This window comes from Myxocyprinus asiaticus, chromosome 10 (genome assembly GCF_019703515.2).
Source record: "Myxocyprinus asiaticus isolate MX2 ecotype Aquarium Trade chromosome 10, UBuf_Myxa_2, whole genome shotgun sequence".
In the NCBI taxonomy this organism is placed as follows: domain Eukaryota; kingdom Metazoa; phylum Chordata; class Actinopteri; order Cypriniformes; family Catostomidae; genus Myxocyprinus; species Myxocyprinus asiaticus.
This window is the reverse complement of record NC_059353.1, coordinates 30143013-30159613: the sequence shown is the minus strand read 5'-3', so window position 1 is coordinate 30159613 and position 16601 is coordinate 30143013. Positions and strand designations below refer to the sequence as shown.

The 16601-nt window shown below is 38.6% G+C and overlaps 1 protein-coding gene across 4 annotated transcripts in view; it reads left to right on the top strand.

Moving 5' to 3' along the window:
* Positions 1 to 16601, top strand: part of LOC127446798 (interleukin-1 receptor accessory protein-like 1-A) — a 146890-nt gene that overhangs the window by 68201 nt on the left and 62088 nt on the right. For all 4 annotated transcript variants that reach the window (XM_051708020.1, XM_051708019.1, XM_051708018.1 and 1 more), the window contains exon 3: positions 14923 to 15208. In XM_051708020.1, coding sequence (XP_051563980.1) covers positions 14923 to 15208 — 286 coding nt within the window. The remainder of the gene's footprint in view (positions 1 to 14922; positions 15209 to 16601) is intronic.

The following is a 16601-nucleotide window of genomic DNA, read 5'->3' as shown; positions in this document are numbered from 1 at the left end:
CGAACTCACGACTCCAGTGGTGGTAATATATATACAATATTAACTAAAGAGCCACTTGTGTGATAGGCATCTTTTTATAGATATCGTTCCGCAAGTGTTTCCTATGCGATCACCACATCCCGCCACCTGATGAGCATGAGAGCTGTGTTCACTGCCTGGGCCGCAGCCATGCACAAGCAGCTCTCCTGGAGACAGACTGCCCTCACTGTGAGGACATAAATCTCCATACGTTGCGCTCTAGGATCGACCTTGTTCTGAGGGAAGATCCGGCCTCTCGTGCCCTCCCACCCGCCTTGTCTGTGTTAAGTCTCGAGGGACCACATGAAGAGGCACAGCGGGCCAGTGAGGTTGAGCTGGAAGAATTAGAGGAGGATCTTGTGCCGGCGCAAGCCTTGCGAGCCCCCGAATTTCCAATCTAATGTCCTCACCTGTGCAATAGGTGCGTGATGAGCTCCAGCCCTTTATTGGAGCACACGTCCTCATTATGTTTGCCGGCTCTGACAATGGGGATGGTGCTGTGTCACTCGTAGCTTTGGGCGAGTGGTTCACGGAGGATGTAGCGAGGGTGAAGAATGTGCACACATGCAAATCTCCTTTTTACGGGTTTGTCTCGACTCCATTAGCATGCACACGCACCTCACGAATGAGCGCATACAGACAAATCTTCGGTGTTTGTCTCAGTTCAAACTGGAGAAAACATTGCCACTGAAGTCATTTCAGAGAATTCTGGGATTTATGGCGGCAGCATCCACGTCATACGGTTAGGTCTGTTACAGGAGACCCCTCCAGTACTGACGCAAGCGACACATTCCACATCAAGCCTGGAGCCTCGTGCGCATGCACATCATGGTGACTTGCTGCTGTCTGGCTGCTCTAGCACCATGGACAGCGCTGGCCTTCTACCAACAGGGTGTTATGCTGGGTCAAATTTTCAGAAGAAAAGTGGTGACCACAGACGCATCCAACACAGGTTGGGGCGTGGTGTGCGATGGACGCCTGACTTTCAGCACCTAGACAGGTGCGAAACAGGCATGGCACATCAACCATCTAGAACTACTGGGTATCTTTCTAGCTTTGAGAGCTTTTCATTACAACATTGTGAATCACCATGTTCTGATTCATTCAGACAACACAACAGTAGTGGCATACATAAATCACCAGGGTGGACTCCGATCGCTACAATTAATGAGCATGACACAACAAAGCCTCCTCCAATGGAGCGGGCATCATCTCCTCTCATTGCGTGCGACACGTCCCGGGCCTTCTGAATTTCAGAGCGGATCTGTTATCATGCCAGGGAGTATTATCAGGGGAATGGAGACTTCATCCTCAGACAGTGATGAGGATTTGGGAAACATTTGGCGGAAGTTGACCTATTCACCTCCACGGAGAACACCCACTGTCCCCTCTGGTAATCCATGTCCCAAGCCCTGCTGGGCGTGGACGCGCTGGCTCACAAATGGCCGGCGAAACACAAGGATGCATTTCCCCCAGTGCACCTCCTTTATTCTGTCATCAGCAAAGTCCGAGAGGACATGGAAACAGTTCTGTTAATTGTGCCGAAATGGCCCAATCAGTCCTGGTTTCTGGATATGATAGAATTACTAGACAGCCCTTCATGGGAAATACCGCTGAGGAGAGACCTTCTTTCTCAAGCACAAGGCACGATTTGGCATCCCCAGCCAGAGCTGTGGGAACTACATGTGTGGCCCCTGAACAGAGCACATTGGATGAGCCAGAATTGGCTCAGTCAGTGATGAATACCATTTTACAGGCTAGAGCACCATCCACGAGACGCCTCTAGGCACTTAAATGGTGCGTGTTTGCAAATTGGTGCTCTTCACTTGGTAAAGACCCAGTGAATAGCCCCATAGCTGAGATTTAGACATTCTTTCAAGAGCGTCTGGATGCTGGTCTTACCCCATCAACGCTCAAGGTTTATGTTGGACTGTCTCAGCATACCACGCCCTGGAGGCTGACCCTTCAATAGGCAAATATAATCAAGTCATAAAGTTCCTTAGGGGAGCGAGGTGTTTAACCCCCCTCGCCCTGCTATGGTGCCGACGTGGGACTTGAATCTGGTGCTGAAGGCTCTCACAAACTCTCTGTTTGAGGCACTGAAATCTGTTGAGCTGCGGGTGCTTTCCTTAAAGACTGCACTCCTATTGGCTTTTGCCTCAGTTAAATGGTGGGTGATATGCAGGCACTGTCAACTGACAGCTCATGCCTGGAGTTTGGTCCAAATCTGTCAAAAGCCACCATTAAACCTAGAAAAGGCTACATGCCTAAAGTTTTATCAACGCCCTTCAGGGCTCAGGTGGTTCATTTGCAAGCCTTCTTTCCCCCACCATTTAATTCAGATGAAGAATAATCTATGCATATGTTATGCCCGGTGAGGGCCTTGCATACATATTTTGAGTGCACACTTCAGTTTAGGCTGTAAGATCAGCTCTTTATTTGTTATAGAGGACACACAAAAGGAATGTCCGTCTCCAAACAAAGGCTCTCTCGCTGGATCATTGATGCGATCGCCCTTGGTTATGAATCACAGGGCGCGAACTGCCCTATTGGTGTCAAAGCACATTCAACCAGAGGCATAGCCTCTTCATGGGTGTGGACAAATGGTGTGTCCTTACAGGACATATGTTTGGCAGCAGGATGGTCCTTACAAAACACGTTCATGAGGTTTTATAACCTGGACGTGGCGTTCATCTCCTCACAAGTCCTCTCTGTATAGAGCGCTTCCTACTTTCAAGCAGGTGAGCCCAAGCCTTTATTACGGGTGGGATTCCAACTATAATCAACACAGCCACCTATTTATATGCTGTTGAACTGCTTCTTTTTAAGTCATAAGCACTCCCATAAGAAATAAAACCTACTTTCCCAGCCTTGTTATGAGAGGGTTAATAATCCATGCTGTGTATATCTACATGGTTCATATAGATCCCAGACTACATTAGTTTCCATCTGGCATCTGCCACGTGGGACTATTCATATACACTTTAGTATTACTTATAAGTCATTGGCCTGTGGCCTGTGACTCCTTATGAATATATCTATCTAGTGTTATAACTCCCAGAGTGTAATGTTACGTAGTGCGGTGTGATGAGATATCATTCCCCATAGTGCTTACAGCAATGTCGAGTGAACTGAATCAAAAGGGAACGTCTCCGGTTACATGTGTAACCTCGGTTCCCTGAGATGAAGGGAATGAGCCAAGTCAAGTCATTTTTATTTGGATAGCGCTTTTCACAACACACATCGTTTCAAAGCAGCTTTATAGAAAATCCTGCTTTAACAGAAAATTAAACTGTAATATCTATAAAGTCTTAGAGTCATCATTGTGTAATTGTAAATTGTGTATAAAAATAAATAATTAAATAGTTAAATAATAATTGTATTTAGAACCCCAGTGAGCAAGCCGAAGGCTTATGAATCCCGAGGTTGAGACAGGGAAACAAATAAAATAATATTAGCGTAGATGCATTATAGATTATGAGAAATGTTTCTGGTTCCGGCAGACCTGACTAAAGCAGCCTAATTGTGAGTTGATGGATTAATTAGGTGAATACCTGGCTAAATAGACAAATCTTTAGTCTAGACTTAAACTGAGTGAGTGTGTCTGCGTCCCAAACAGTGTTAGGGAGACTGTTCCATAGTTTTGGAGCCAAATAGCAAAAGGATCTACCTTAAGACATTGCGAAAGCTGGCCACCCTACTACTTCAGAGTTTTTAATATGAGTGACTCACTCTTGTCTCTCAGTCAGAAAATTCTGAAGAAATGGTGACTGAGCGCCCGCTTATATAGCCCTACTGTGCACCTAAAAGGGCAGGGCTTAGACACCATTGCCAATCAGAAAATTGGAGTGATTGTACAAGGGTTTCAACAAGGTCATGTAAGGACACTTCCCCATAGTGCTTACAGCAATGTCACGTTCCCTTCATCTCAGGGTACCGAGGTTACAGGTGTAACCGGAGAGGCTTACCACCTTAACATGGTCATAACAGGAGTTAAAAGATTGTAGTTAACTCTGCATGGTCAAGGTTAGTAAGGGATTCTATCACACAAATCCAGGATGTGAATTACAGGTGGGATGGGTCTTAAATTAAGGCTATGTTAATTATTGAATTATTTGAATATAATCATTAGAATTATGACTTTGTTTAAAAGGTATATACAATAGTTCACCTTTGATTTTGCCTCAAAAATTATCGATCAAATTATTTGCACATTGACCTAGTAAAACTTGTGTCTAAACTTTTGAAACTCTGTATTTCAATGTTTATCCTGTATTTTACCACAGAGCTGTTGAATGCCTGATTCTGATTGGTTGATGGACATTCTAAGGTGTATAATAATCTTTCAGAAAAACGCATGACTATGAAGTAGTTCAAGGTCCTGACCGCATGACGGTTCCATATCACTTCGCCAAATTTTTTCAGTTATTTCAAAGTGCCGTACAGGCTACCACAGCAAAATAACCAAATAAAATATAGACATTGGCTATGTAAACCAGATAAGAATGACAATGTCTATAATATCCAAAATGTATTTTAATATCTGTGGAAAGTAACCTTGCGCGCTCTCTCTCTCTCTCTCTCTCTCTCTCTCTCTCTCTCTCTCTCTCTCAGTCTTTCACTCTCACCCACCCACCCACACACCTACATGCACACACACACACACATGCATACGCACACACATAGACACTCACAGGCAACGCAGAGAGCCTTGATGTCAACTCATCCCCGTGACTTAATAAAACAGTTTAGCAACAGGGCATTACAGTAGTCCAGTCTTGAAATTACCAGAGCTAGTTCTAAAGTGATACTTTCAAACTAGCAATGAAGGCTACCAGAGGTACCAAAGCAAGACGCTGAATCCATGGCATAAGAAAGTAGTTCTACTCACAAGAGTGTTTTAGGGCTGAGAAATAAAAAACCTGAAAAATGTCTTGAGGTGTGGTAACTGTGGTATAAATGGAATAATCGACTCCGGCCCATTGAATTATTGTAAAATAATGCACAACTGAAGTGTAACGTGTTCCTTACTTATAACCAGGGGTCAGCCCATCCTACAGGCAATGCTTAGGGGGCCTAGTGAAAAAGTGCATAGTCGATTAAAATATCATAACTTCAAGAAACATCGATGACTCTTATTTTGAAATTTAATTTCACGCACAGCAAAGTGTTCATTAAGATCATTGCGCATGAACCTCATCATTTAACTTACAAATGTAATTTACATTTACATTATTTTTATTTTGTTGTACTAAATAATCATTAATCTGGGTAGTTCAAGCTGTTCAAGTTCTGAAATTACAAGCATTGTCAGACTCAGCAGTGTCTTTGCGATGTGACATATTGTCTTCATCTAAATCTATTTTAAACAGCATTTTCTTGCATTATCTTGTATACTGTACTTATTATACTTGCAGTTTCTGGGACCTCATATTAATTGAGACAATAGTGTATTTGTACTTGTAGAAAAAAGTTATATGGTGAAATGGTGAAAACATTTGACTCGTCATAGAACCTTAAAGGAATAATTCACCCAAAAATGAAAATTTGCTGATAATTTATTCACTCTCAGGCCATCCAAGATGTATCTGAGTTTCTTTCTTCATCAAAACAGAATTTAAGACTTTTAGGATTACATTTCAGGCCTCTTCCTCTAAAAAATGCAAGTGAATGTACTCCATTTTTTGACGGTCCAAAATGCATATTTAGGGTGCATCAAAATAATCCACACAACTCCAGTAGACAAATAAAGTTCTTCTGAATGCAAATGATTGATTATTTTGAGAAACAAAACAATACCTATATACCTTTTAACTACAAATGTTCGCTTCCGTACATCTCTGTGACGTGCGCTCATGAGAGGGATGACGTAAGCCTGTTGGTAAGTTCATGTGTCACATGGAGGAGGAGTCAGGAAGCACGATGAAATAGAATTTCATGTCTATACTTATATTTTTCATCTGGTCGAGGTTGATTTGGGTTTTAGAAAGTAATATAGTAATAAGTAATGCATTTACTTTTCAGACAGAGTAATTAGTACAGTAATCTAATTACACTGTAGAAGATGTCATTAGTAGTTAGTAATTAATTACTTTTTTAGAGTAATTTACCCAACACTGGTAGAGAGGTTATGTAGAGAGAGGTTATTGTTGTTGGTGTGTGTGTTGAGGCGTTGGATCATGGTGGATTAGAGGTAATCTTGGCCAGTGACACTCCCCAGTGGTCGGATCACTGAACACAAAGCCTATCAGTCTTTCCACTGAACACACCTCACAGCGAAAGAAGCCAAACAACCTTTTACCAACAGCTAAAAGCATGTTAACCTCAGTGAGGTTTGTGTGTTTAACCCTCATATGCATACACATAAACATGGTATTGCTCAAGACAGTTGGAGCTTCAAACTGTCAAGTGTTCATTAGTACCTTACATAGGGGACAGACACAAACAAATAAAAACCTCTTAGAGCAAGCACACAGTGAGGGGAAAGCTAATCTCTTTGTATTCAATTTCATATTAATAAACAAAGCAATTTAATGTGTAAATTCCTCACCACAAATGACTCATTTTTACTAATGACTCTCCAGATGAGCGAAAACTCAACTGGACTAGAAATGTAATATCTGTCTCAAGGCCAGAGCCATAATTCATCCTCTCTAAAATGTTTTCACAGTTTCAGTGTGGCATTTTGCTTGCCCTTACAGACTACTTGAAATGGTTTAACAAAAACCATTTTCTTTCCTCTGAGATATTTAAGCAATATTACAAGAGCAAGAGTGCTGTTGTACTAAATATCAACAATACTTAATATCAGATTCAGCCATAGGCATGAGACTGCAGGCTTTTAAAGCAGTTCTTTAAGTCAGGGCCACTTCTGTCAAATTAATACTTTTATTGACTTGTGACAATTGAAACAATTTGTTGTTGTTGGCGGTATGGTTATGTTCTGGGCAAACTCCCCATCTATCCATGCAATCATGCATGAACAGAGCGGGGAAAGCAACAAATCAATTAAAGGAGTGGAGCTGGGGATGGAGGAGAGTGTTAAGTGCAGCCTGCAGCCATGCATTGGAAAGGAAGCTAAGAGAATTAATGAATGGTAGACTTAAAAAGAACCACTCTGGGGTGCGTTTCTCGTACAACGAGGTACCTGACTGCTTAATCACCATAGTACAATTTATCGTTGGAGAAATTAACTAGCTAGTCATGACTGTCCCGAAACCGTAGCAACTATGTTGCACAGAGCTGTCCTTAATGATATTACGCAGGGGGTGGAGTAATAACTTCTGTGAATATTAAATTATAAAAGCTCATTTACACATACACCAGAAAGCCGTTTAGTGCACAAAAGCTTCTGAAGACACAAAAGCCATGTGCATGATATAAATGCGACAGATGATTGCGCTGCAATAGCGAGGTTTCCCTCTACATCAGACTTCGGGGTTCCCCCGATGCACTTGAGCACATATGCATATGCGCACTCTCCAAAAACATATAAGAACTTCACTTATGCATTAACATAAACACACAAAAGACGTGTTCTCCGACAGAAACTGTGTGTAATAAAGCGCTTTCTCTTAGCAGCCTTTAATTCCATAAACGGTTACATTCGTGTTTATTATGGATGTCATAAAATATCGATTATTGATAGGCATGTTATTTTATCTATATATTTTTGAGGCATCGATATATTAAAATTAGCCGACATTTAAATTAGAAGCCCAATTTGCGTGCTTTCCAATACACTCAGTTAGCCTGTTTAACAGTCTGGCATAATAGAGTTGGGAGACCACAAGAGGAAGATATAACATTTACTGAAGACGGTCACGGTCACGATCACACACACATTGAGGAAGAGTTGAAGTGGCACAGGAGATGGTATTCCAAAGTTACAATTTGTGGTGGTACTTCAAGAATGAACAAAGTGACGTTGATGAGTTTGCAAGTAAGTGAAACTGGTGTAACAGCGCAAACTGAACGATTAGAAATGGCAATGTTTATTATGCAATTTCTCTGTATGTAGGTCTTTCTTCAAGCTAACCACAAAACAGCATACTTGTAACTGAAAATAAATTTTGTAGGCTACATGAAAGATGTAAATAATATATCCATTGATGGCTAGAGTAAATAATCTTTATCCACTGATAATGATTTGGGTTTAATTTAATGGAAAACTATGCGAGTTGCACTCTGTGGCACTTCAGAATGTAGACAACGAGCGTTGGTGGTGTGTGCAAATCTTTTGTAGAAAATAAATAATTGTTTTGAATTTTAGAAGTGCCATGTCGTCCGCCAGACGCCCTTTGATTTACCCTGCCGCTCACACTTTATTAAATTTGTGTTGAGAAATATGCCTGAAGAGACAAATACTGTTGTGGAATGAGCAGCCCTATTTATATCTGAAAAAAATCCCGAGATATATCGTCATTATATAATCATTGGAAAAATCTTCTGATTATCGATGCATGAAAAAGGCAGTGAAGTGGAAGTCTAATTATGTCCACACAGCAAACTAACAAGAAACTATGCTTCTAACCACAGGTAAGAGCTGTAGTTCCAACCACACAACTTTGGGTTGCTGTTTGTGAATGTTCATTGGAACTATGGTTTAGTGAAACACCAAATTGTTTAACTATGTTGCTAACGATGGAACTTGCAACCATAGTTGGATAACGATGCTTTTGGGAAATTTGTCTAATTGTATTGGTAGACGTCATGATCAGCTGTGTAATGTGACCGATGCTTGAAATAAACAAGACACAAAATGGCTAGTTGGCTAGGGGGGGACTGGGGTCACATTCAGCAGCAGTGTGAACATACAAACTGACACACAGGGCTTGAGAGAAATGAAAGTGCTCAGGTACAGGTGGTTTACGAGGACATTTTTTTAGGTTACAAACTGCTAATTACATGCTATAAATGTGGTTTATGAGGACATTTCTAGTGTCCCCATAATTCAAATTGCTTAAAAAACATACTAAACAATGTTTTTTTTGAAAATGTAAAAATGCAAAAAGGTTTCTGTGAGGGTTAGGTTTAGGTGTAGGGTTAGGGGATAGAATCTATAGTTCGTACAGTATGAAAATCATTATGTCTAATGAGTCCTCGTAATGATAGCTGCACCAACGTGTGTGTGTGTGTGTGTGTGTGTGTGTGTGTGTGTGTGTGTGTGTGATTCAGCCACAATTTGAATGAAATGCATCCAAAATCTTAATGATTTGTAAGCTGGATGTTTTATCTTGCACAATGGGAAGGAAGGAGAGCAGAGAGAGAGCATGTTCAATCAACTTCTCGTTCTTTTTCTCAACCTCCTGTTTTTCTCTGACTATTTTAGTGCAGTAGGTTGCGCAGGATTGAGAACATGTGAATGTTTTATAGGCTTACATAAGGGACCTCACTCCAGAGACAACCGACCTCGTTATCGTTCATTTAGCAGTGAAAAACAGGATAGATAGATGGGGTGGGGGTAGATGAGAGTATGAAAAGAGAATGGGGAATGCAGAGGGAAAGAAGCTTGTACATGCAGAGAAGCTGGGGATGATGGGATACATTTGTGAAATGAATGTAGGAAAGAGAGGCAGGATTCAGGTGTGCAAGTGATATGAGTGTTCAGAGAGAGGGTGGTAGGGAGAATATAATGCAGTTGATTCCAGCTTGATTCCATTTAGTTTCTTTTATCTGTTACCCGGAATACCTCAGGGAAGCTTAGCTTGTTAGCATCGCTTGGTCAAAGAAATATAGGTCTTTGCTGGAGATATACTGTTGATGAAACATCTTTCTCTCCGATTCCTTTTCTCATACTTTCTCTCTCTTGCTTACAAAAAAAGGTCAGAGTTTCCTATGTAGCAGTGGGATGCCATTTAAATCGTACCTGATATTAGAGCTTGTCTCTACTTATCTCTACATTGCCAGAGGCTTGTCTCTACATATCGCAGCCCTCATACATCTGGAAATGGTTGCATAATGTGCAGCCAACCAAAGCTAACCATGTGTTTGCATGTGCGCATTTGAGAGCCACAGACCGTATGGGCTTGTACCCCTGGAGTGTATTGGATGACTGTGTTCAGGTTTAATATGACAGATTGTGTAATTGCCTCAACTCTCCTTGATTGTGTTATTAGTGTGATGAGTCGCAGCCCCCTAGATTTAACCCTCTGATCCATGATGTTCACTACAAGCTGATGTGTATCATTTTTTTCAGTGTTAAAATCCCTTCTCGTATTCCAGCTTAATATGCATAGTAAACTAAAAGTAAACAGTTTGTAGGTTGATTAGGTGGTGGTGATAGGTCGGTTGCCTACACACCTGCAGCCTTTCTTCAGTCATTCAGACACTTCAGAGACTGACATAGTCTGTTATACTTTCTGCACAGGGTGGGATCAGTATTTATGATAGTATGCTATATTTTTAAGTTCACAACAATAGATGTAGGTTAATGGTTTTAAAAGGGCACATTCTTTACACATGCTTACCTACAAATTTCCATTGGCTTACATTGGTCTAAAAAATGTATGGAGCCACTTTTTCAAAATACATAATTAAAAACATTAATGGGAATGATTATATTCTTGTTTTTAAGAACAAAGAGATATTATTGTTGTTGTTTTTATAAGATTTATTCATTCATGCATCAAAAGGTTATTAAACGAAGCAGCTGGACTTCAGCACCACGGACAGCAGCAGAACTGCAGCACAAGGACTGATGTAGAGCAGGGTGTGCTGACACCTGAAGAGGTTAACAGAGTTTACTGGAGTCATTTCAGATAGTACTGTTACAGCACAATGATGCAAGACAGATGCAAGACAAAACGGCAGGAAAACAGGGAGAGATGGATTTGGAGAGAGGGGTGATGTAATTGTCACATTACATGTAATTGATTTGGCATATAGTGTTGAAAATTATGCCATCTTGCATGTGTCATCAAATCTTTTTATTCACTAAATCGTATTAAGATTCAACAAACTACCCTCTATTGCCTCAGCGTTTTCATAAGTGATGTTTGTCCCACTTCAGTATAATGTTAACAGAAACTTCTTGAGGGTTGCATATTTTACATGAACAATATGTCACTAAGCATTTTTGCACAGTTTATGCCATTTATTTCCTATACCTTTTAGCGGAAAACGAAATAATGAGTGAATGTGCTGTCCTCCACAGTGGGGAGAAAATGTTCTGTAATGGGTTTTCATTTCATTTGAAAACAATTGAAAAGTTATTACAGTGACAGATTTAGCCGTTTGTAAATTTGGTCAAGGGCAATGCAGTTGTGCAGGAACAGAGAGGGTTGTGTTCAGTGACAAGAGCTTTTCTTTTCTGAAATAGAGTCATAATTTAGGAAAGACATCTCAGAAAGCCATTCACATACTGTAATTTAAATTAAAAAAAATAAAAATGTAAATCACAAAGCACATTTGTAAACTAAAGTTGTAAGTATGCATCATGGTAATATTGTACTGGATTTACTTAATGCTGATTTTAAGTGGGAAACAAATTATTGTGTCCAGACCTGATGATTTTCATTAGTGTCGTAAAGTAATGAGAATCTAATGAGAATCACCTGTGAGAATGGGAATTAAAAACAAGCTAAAAAGTGAAACATACAGATATGAGTAATTACTGTAATGAGAATGACAATTAAGCACAAATGAATTTTGTTCTAAACCTGTATTATTTTCTTTGTTGAAACACAAAGGATGTTAGGCAAAATGTTTGAGTGGATGGTAAGTGGATGGTGTTTTATACTGTCAAGCTCCAAAAAGAACAAAAAAAGACCATAAAAGTATCATAAAAGTAGTCCATACGACTCATGTGCTATATTCCAAGTATTCTGAAGCTGTATGATAGCTTTGTTTGGGGAACAGACCAAAAGTTGTTTTTTACTGATAATCTTTGCTTCTGAGGTTGAGTAAATTATTTTCATTTGAGGTGAATTATTTCTTTAATTGGCCTTCACTATCAACTTAAGGCCACAAATGCCATCTCAGATTATTTAATAAACTTAAATAAAATGCTGATTTGTTAGGGGCACTTTACTAAATCTCATTGTTTAAGTTAGAAGGCCCATTTAGGGTTTGCTTGTTATATCTTAAATATAAACAGTACAGTGTTGTAGATCATATGACAGTCCTATCAGATTTTAATAGCTCAAAATTCTTCATCTCCAGAGTTTCAGAAAGCAATTAAGTGCTTCTATTACAAGCTTATGTCATCTCCTGAGCGCGCACACACATGCGCATAACAATCTCCAACACGCACACGTTCACGAATATGCAAACATTATAAAACACAGCAGTTAATTACAACAATGAAATGTAATTAGTTAGTGTATAATTAGTTGCAGGGGTTAACTTCTCTATATCAACTAAGCTTTAAAATGAGCTATGACTCATGTTTGCTTAACATCTCAATAATTATGAAATTTTCTGTCCAAAAAAACAAAAAACAAATCTGCATTTCAATGGAATAGAATTTGCCTTTTATCACAGCGACATATTTGTGTGTTTGTATCTAAAGCTTTATGCTACACTGGGGTAAATGAATGATTATTAATTGAACCTCCTTGATCTGATGTAGAAAGTGTTTATGGATTAAGTCATATGGGATAGTTAAAGGGATAGTTCACCCAAAAATGAAAATTCTGTTATAATTTACCCCCTTTATGTTATTCAAAACCTAGTCTTGCATAGCCAAAACTTTGACTAATTGGCAAAAGGTCCAGTCCACAACATACGATTTTTACTCCACTGATGGCAGAACAGTGAACAGTACTGAAATCACCTTAAAAATAATGAAAATGTGTATAGACTGATGAGAATTTATGTCTTAACCAAAATACTTTTTCAGAAATAGGGTTAAAAATGTAAGTACTCTGTACCAATACTAGAGAAATTTCTCGATTCTCAATACCAATTGTGATAACACAGCAAAAATTAAAAAAGTTTTTTTATTATTATTATCTAATTTGATAGCAAATATTGTTTCATGTTCTCAAGTAATTATTATAGACAGGTAAACAGTCAGTAATTAAAGTGAAAACAAAGCTTTTTTTGTCCCGCTGCTAACTGATTGTTTTATATTCATACCTCACCAGTATTTTGAAAAAATTTTTCAAGTGTTTTTGACCGCTTAGGTGTGTATCAGCATAACTGCGAGCAGAGGTACCGAAATGAGGTGCGCATGTACTTAAATGAGTTTGTACTCGGTACCACCGGTTCTGCAGAAAGTCTAGTATCATTACATCTTTTTTACCCCTAAAACTCTTTTAATTTTAAATATTTGGGCTGTTGTCCACAATTTTTCACACTCAAATTTATAAGCTCACCATTCACACATACTGTGGACTAATTGCAAAATTTGGTCTCATTTTTCAGAGAACCGCCCCAATAAATAAAAAAAAAAGACTCCAATTATTCATAAATAAAATTGTATGTGTGTATAATCTTATGATAAACTGATTAAAAAAAACAAAAAAAAAAAAAGATTTATTTGTCCTAACTTTGTAAACATGTAATTCTGGTTCTGTTCACTCAATCACTTTGAAATGTCTCATTTTATTCCACTAGGTGGCAGAAAGCACTAGAAAAAAAATTCTCTATCACATTCCATCACAATATACAGATCTGAAATGTAGGTGGTGCTCTAACGCATTTTAGCCCTCGCAGATGTGCTCGTTCATAGAAATTCAGTCTAATTTTCAGTTCAAGCACCACCCTTTGTTGATTCATTGAATATCTCGGCCTCTGAGTGGACTAGAAGCTCAATCGAGGTGTCATTAGAAAGCTGGATCCTCCCCTCCCCATTTTATCATCAGTAGACAAAAACATATTTTCTGATGATTTGTTTTGCATACTTTTCCTTCTGGATGGCATATTTTGTTCTGGACATCTAAGATATAACATTGGATTATTCAGCCAAGCAAGCTCACAGACAAGTAAACAATGGCTAATTTGTTTAGAGAACTTCCTAAGGTAAAAGCAGATATTAGCTATTTGGGGCTTACAGCAGAAGTTATCGGAGCATAAAAGGGACGTTTGTATTCGATGACTTACAGAAATAATATTTCACTTCTGATTCTTTTGAAAATCTTTGAACTGTGGTGTTAGAGCAACAAAATTAACTATACAATTCCTGAGATTGAGAGCTTTCATTTGATATATGACTTGTCCATTTATGTGCTATGCAAAGGACTTTTATGTTTATATAACTATTTCAACCCCATTACCTCTGGGGGTGCTAATTTTCAGTGCGAGTGTTTTGTGGCCTTATTTTGTTATTTTAAGTAACATAAATATCTCTGAAAAGTTCAGATACTTAGCTTTCAAATGATACCTCGTATGACTTTAATGTTTTAAGTGTAAACTTTTTTCGCGATATACTCCTTTGGACATAGAGTTTAAGGGATTTTAATGATAGTGTCAGCTAGGTTCCAAAGTACTTCTGACATCCCTATTCACAGATTTAACTCAGAAAACAAAGGCAAATATTCAGTTTTGCTCCTGGATATCTAGTTAACTTGCTCTTAAGTATCTCAAACTAATTTTAAATATTTTTAAAATATTTTTTGCCACCAACCTGGAAATATCCAGTGATGATTTAATCCACAAAAATGCTTGTTGTATCAACCTGGTATCTTTTAAACACAACTCTGTATTCAGGCAGACTGATAAAAACCCTATGTGATCTTACTCTCGGAAGTTGCATTAAGTCAGCCAATCAGATTAGAGCTTGCTAGATTGCGAATGTGCTTTCCAGTTTTGTGTGCAATATGCATTATAAGATTTGAAACCCATGTCAAACATAAAACATGATATTTTGCTGAATTGCTAGAGGTGACATTTAATCCAAAACTTTGCCAATTTATAAAGGTGATGATACTAATATATCTTTCTTTCCATTTCTCTTTGCAGTGGACGGTTGCACTGATTGGTCCGTGGACTATCTGAAATACCGAGTATTACACGGGGAGCCAGTGCGGATAAAGTGTGCTCTGTTTTATGGTTATATCAGAGCCAATTACAGCCAGGCCCAGAGCATTGGACTAAGTCTGATGTGGTACCGGAGTTCTGGGCTGGGTCATGGTGACTTCGAGGAACCCATCTCCTTTGACGGGGTACGCATGAGCAAGGAGGAAGACGCTATCTGGTTTCGACCAGCCGAGCTGCAGGACGGTGGTCTTTATTCCTGCGTGCTGAGGTGAGAGAAGGGCACAAAAACATGTACAGGAAGCACATGTGTATGCATGAACACTCACATGCTTAGATATCCAGAGAGACACACACAAACACTCTCTCTGCCTCTGACACATTAGTTGGATTGTGTAACATGTTTAACTTCCTTCTTTGATGTTTTTGATTGTCTTTCAAAGCCTTTCAAAGAAAAGTGGCATGCTTAGAAAAAATTGTGTGTGTGTACGTGTGTTTGCGTCTGCATGAATTATTATTACCGTTTTTATTTTCTTCTTTTTTTTTTTCAATTTAGATAATCTTTCATTAGTTTTCACTCTATGCATGTAAGGTTTAGGTTTTCCAGTGTTTTCTACTTTGTTTAGTTTTATTTTATTTTTCCAGTATATTTAGTTTTTATTTTCTGGTTTAATATTTAAGGGCTGCCAAAGTTAACTGGTATTCAATTTCTCATGGCTGTCTAGTATTATCGCTTATCTAGTGGCATGTTCATGTTTAATATAGGTTGTGAAGGTCATCTGTCAATTTTTTGTCCATTATTTTTAATAAACTGTGTATCAAAAACTAAAACTTTTTTTTTTAACTTTTTTTTTTATTTATTTTGGCAATGGCAATATCATGGCAATGTAGTTTAGCTTAGTTTCAGTTTTTCCAATAATGTTTGTTCTTATATTTATTTCAGTTAATAAAAAAGTTTTTTATTTTAGTTTTCATTAATTACACTGGAGAGTTGATGTTTGTATCCAAAACTTCTCATGGACAGTAGAAGTGGATGTGAAATCAGTGAGACGGCAGTGGACAGTGAAATGTTCTGTCATCCATCAATCAAACACTGACACTCCGACACTCTCCTATAATGCCGCGGGCCACTGTCACACATATTAAACAGCCAGGCAACTCTCAAGGGTCCTCATTTGCTCAGGTTCCAACTGACTTGAGGTCAGAACATATAATCTACTCATCATATTCACTTTTTCATCACAGAATGTCTGTCTTTGTGTGTGTATGCATGGTAGTCAGACAGACAGAAAGAAAGACATGAGGAAATAATATACTGCTAATTCATTGCATTCCCATTGTACAAAAATAAACTTTCATCTTGCAATGTTGTTGTTGTTTTGTTTTAGTTTTAGTTTTATTACATGTACTCAAAAAGACCATGTAAACTAAGACATAAACTCTTTTTCAAAACCTAGTGAGCTGCCTACCTAGACAGCATTTTAAGGCATCACGCAGTACATTTACATTACAAAGTTGATTTCAGTCAGAATAAAACAACAATTTGTCTTTTTAAAATGTCATATAAACGATTTAGTCTAACAATTTTTGTGAAGTCGGACTAACAGACCTACAGTAGATCATGCGATTGAAGCTCGGCTTCATTCAGCATTTATACATGTTAA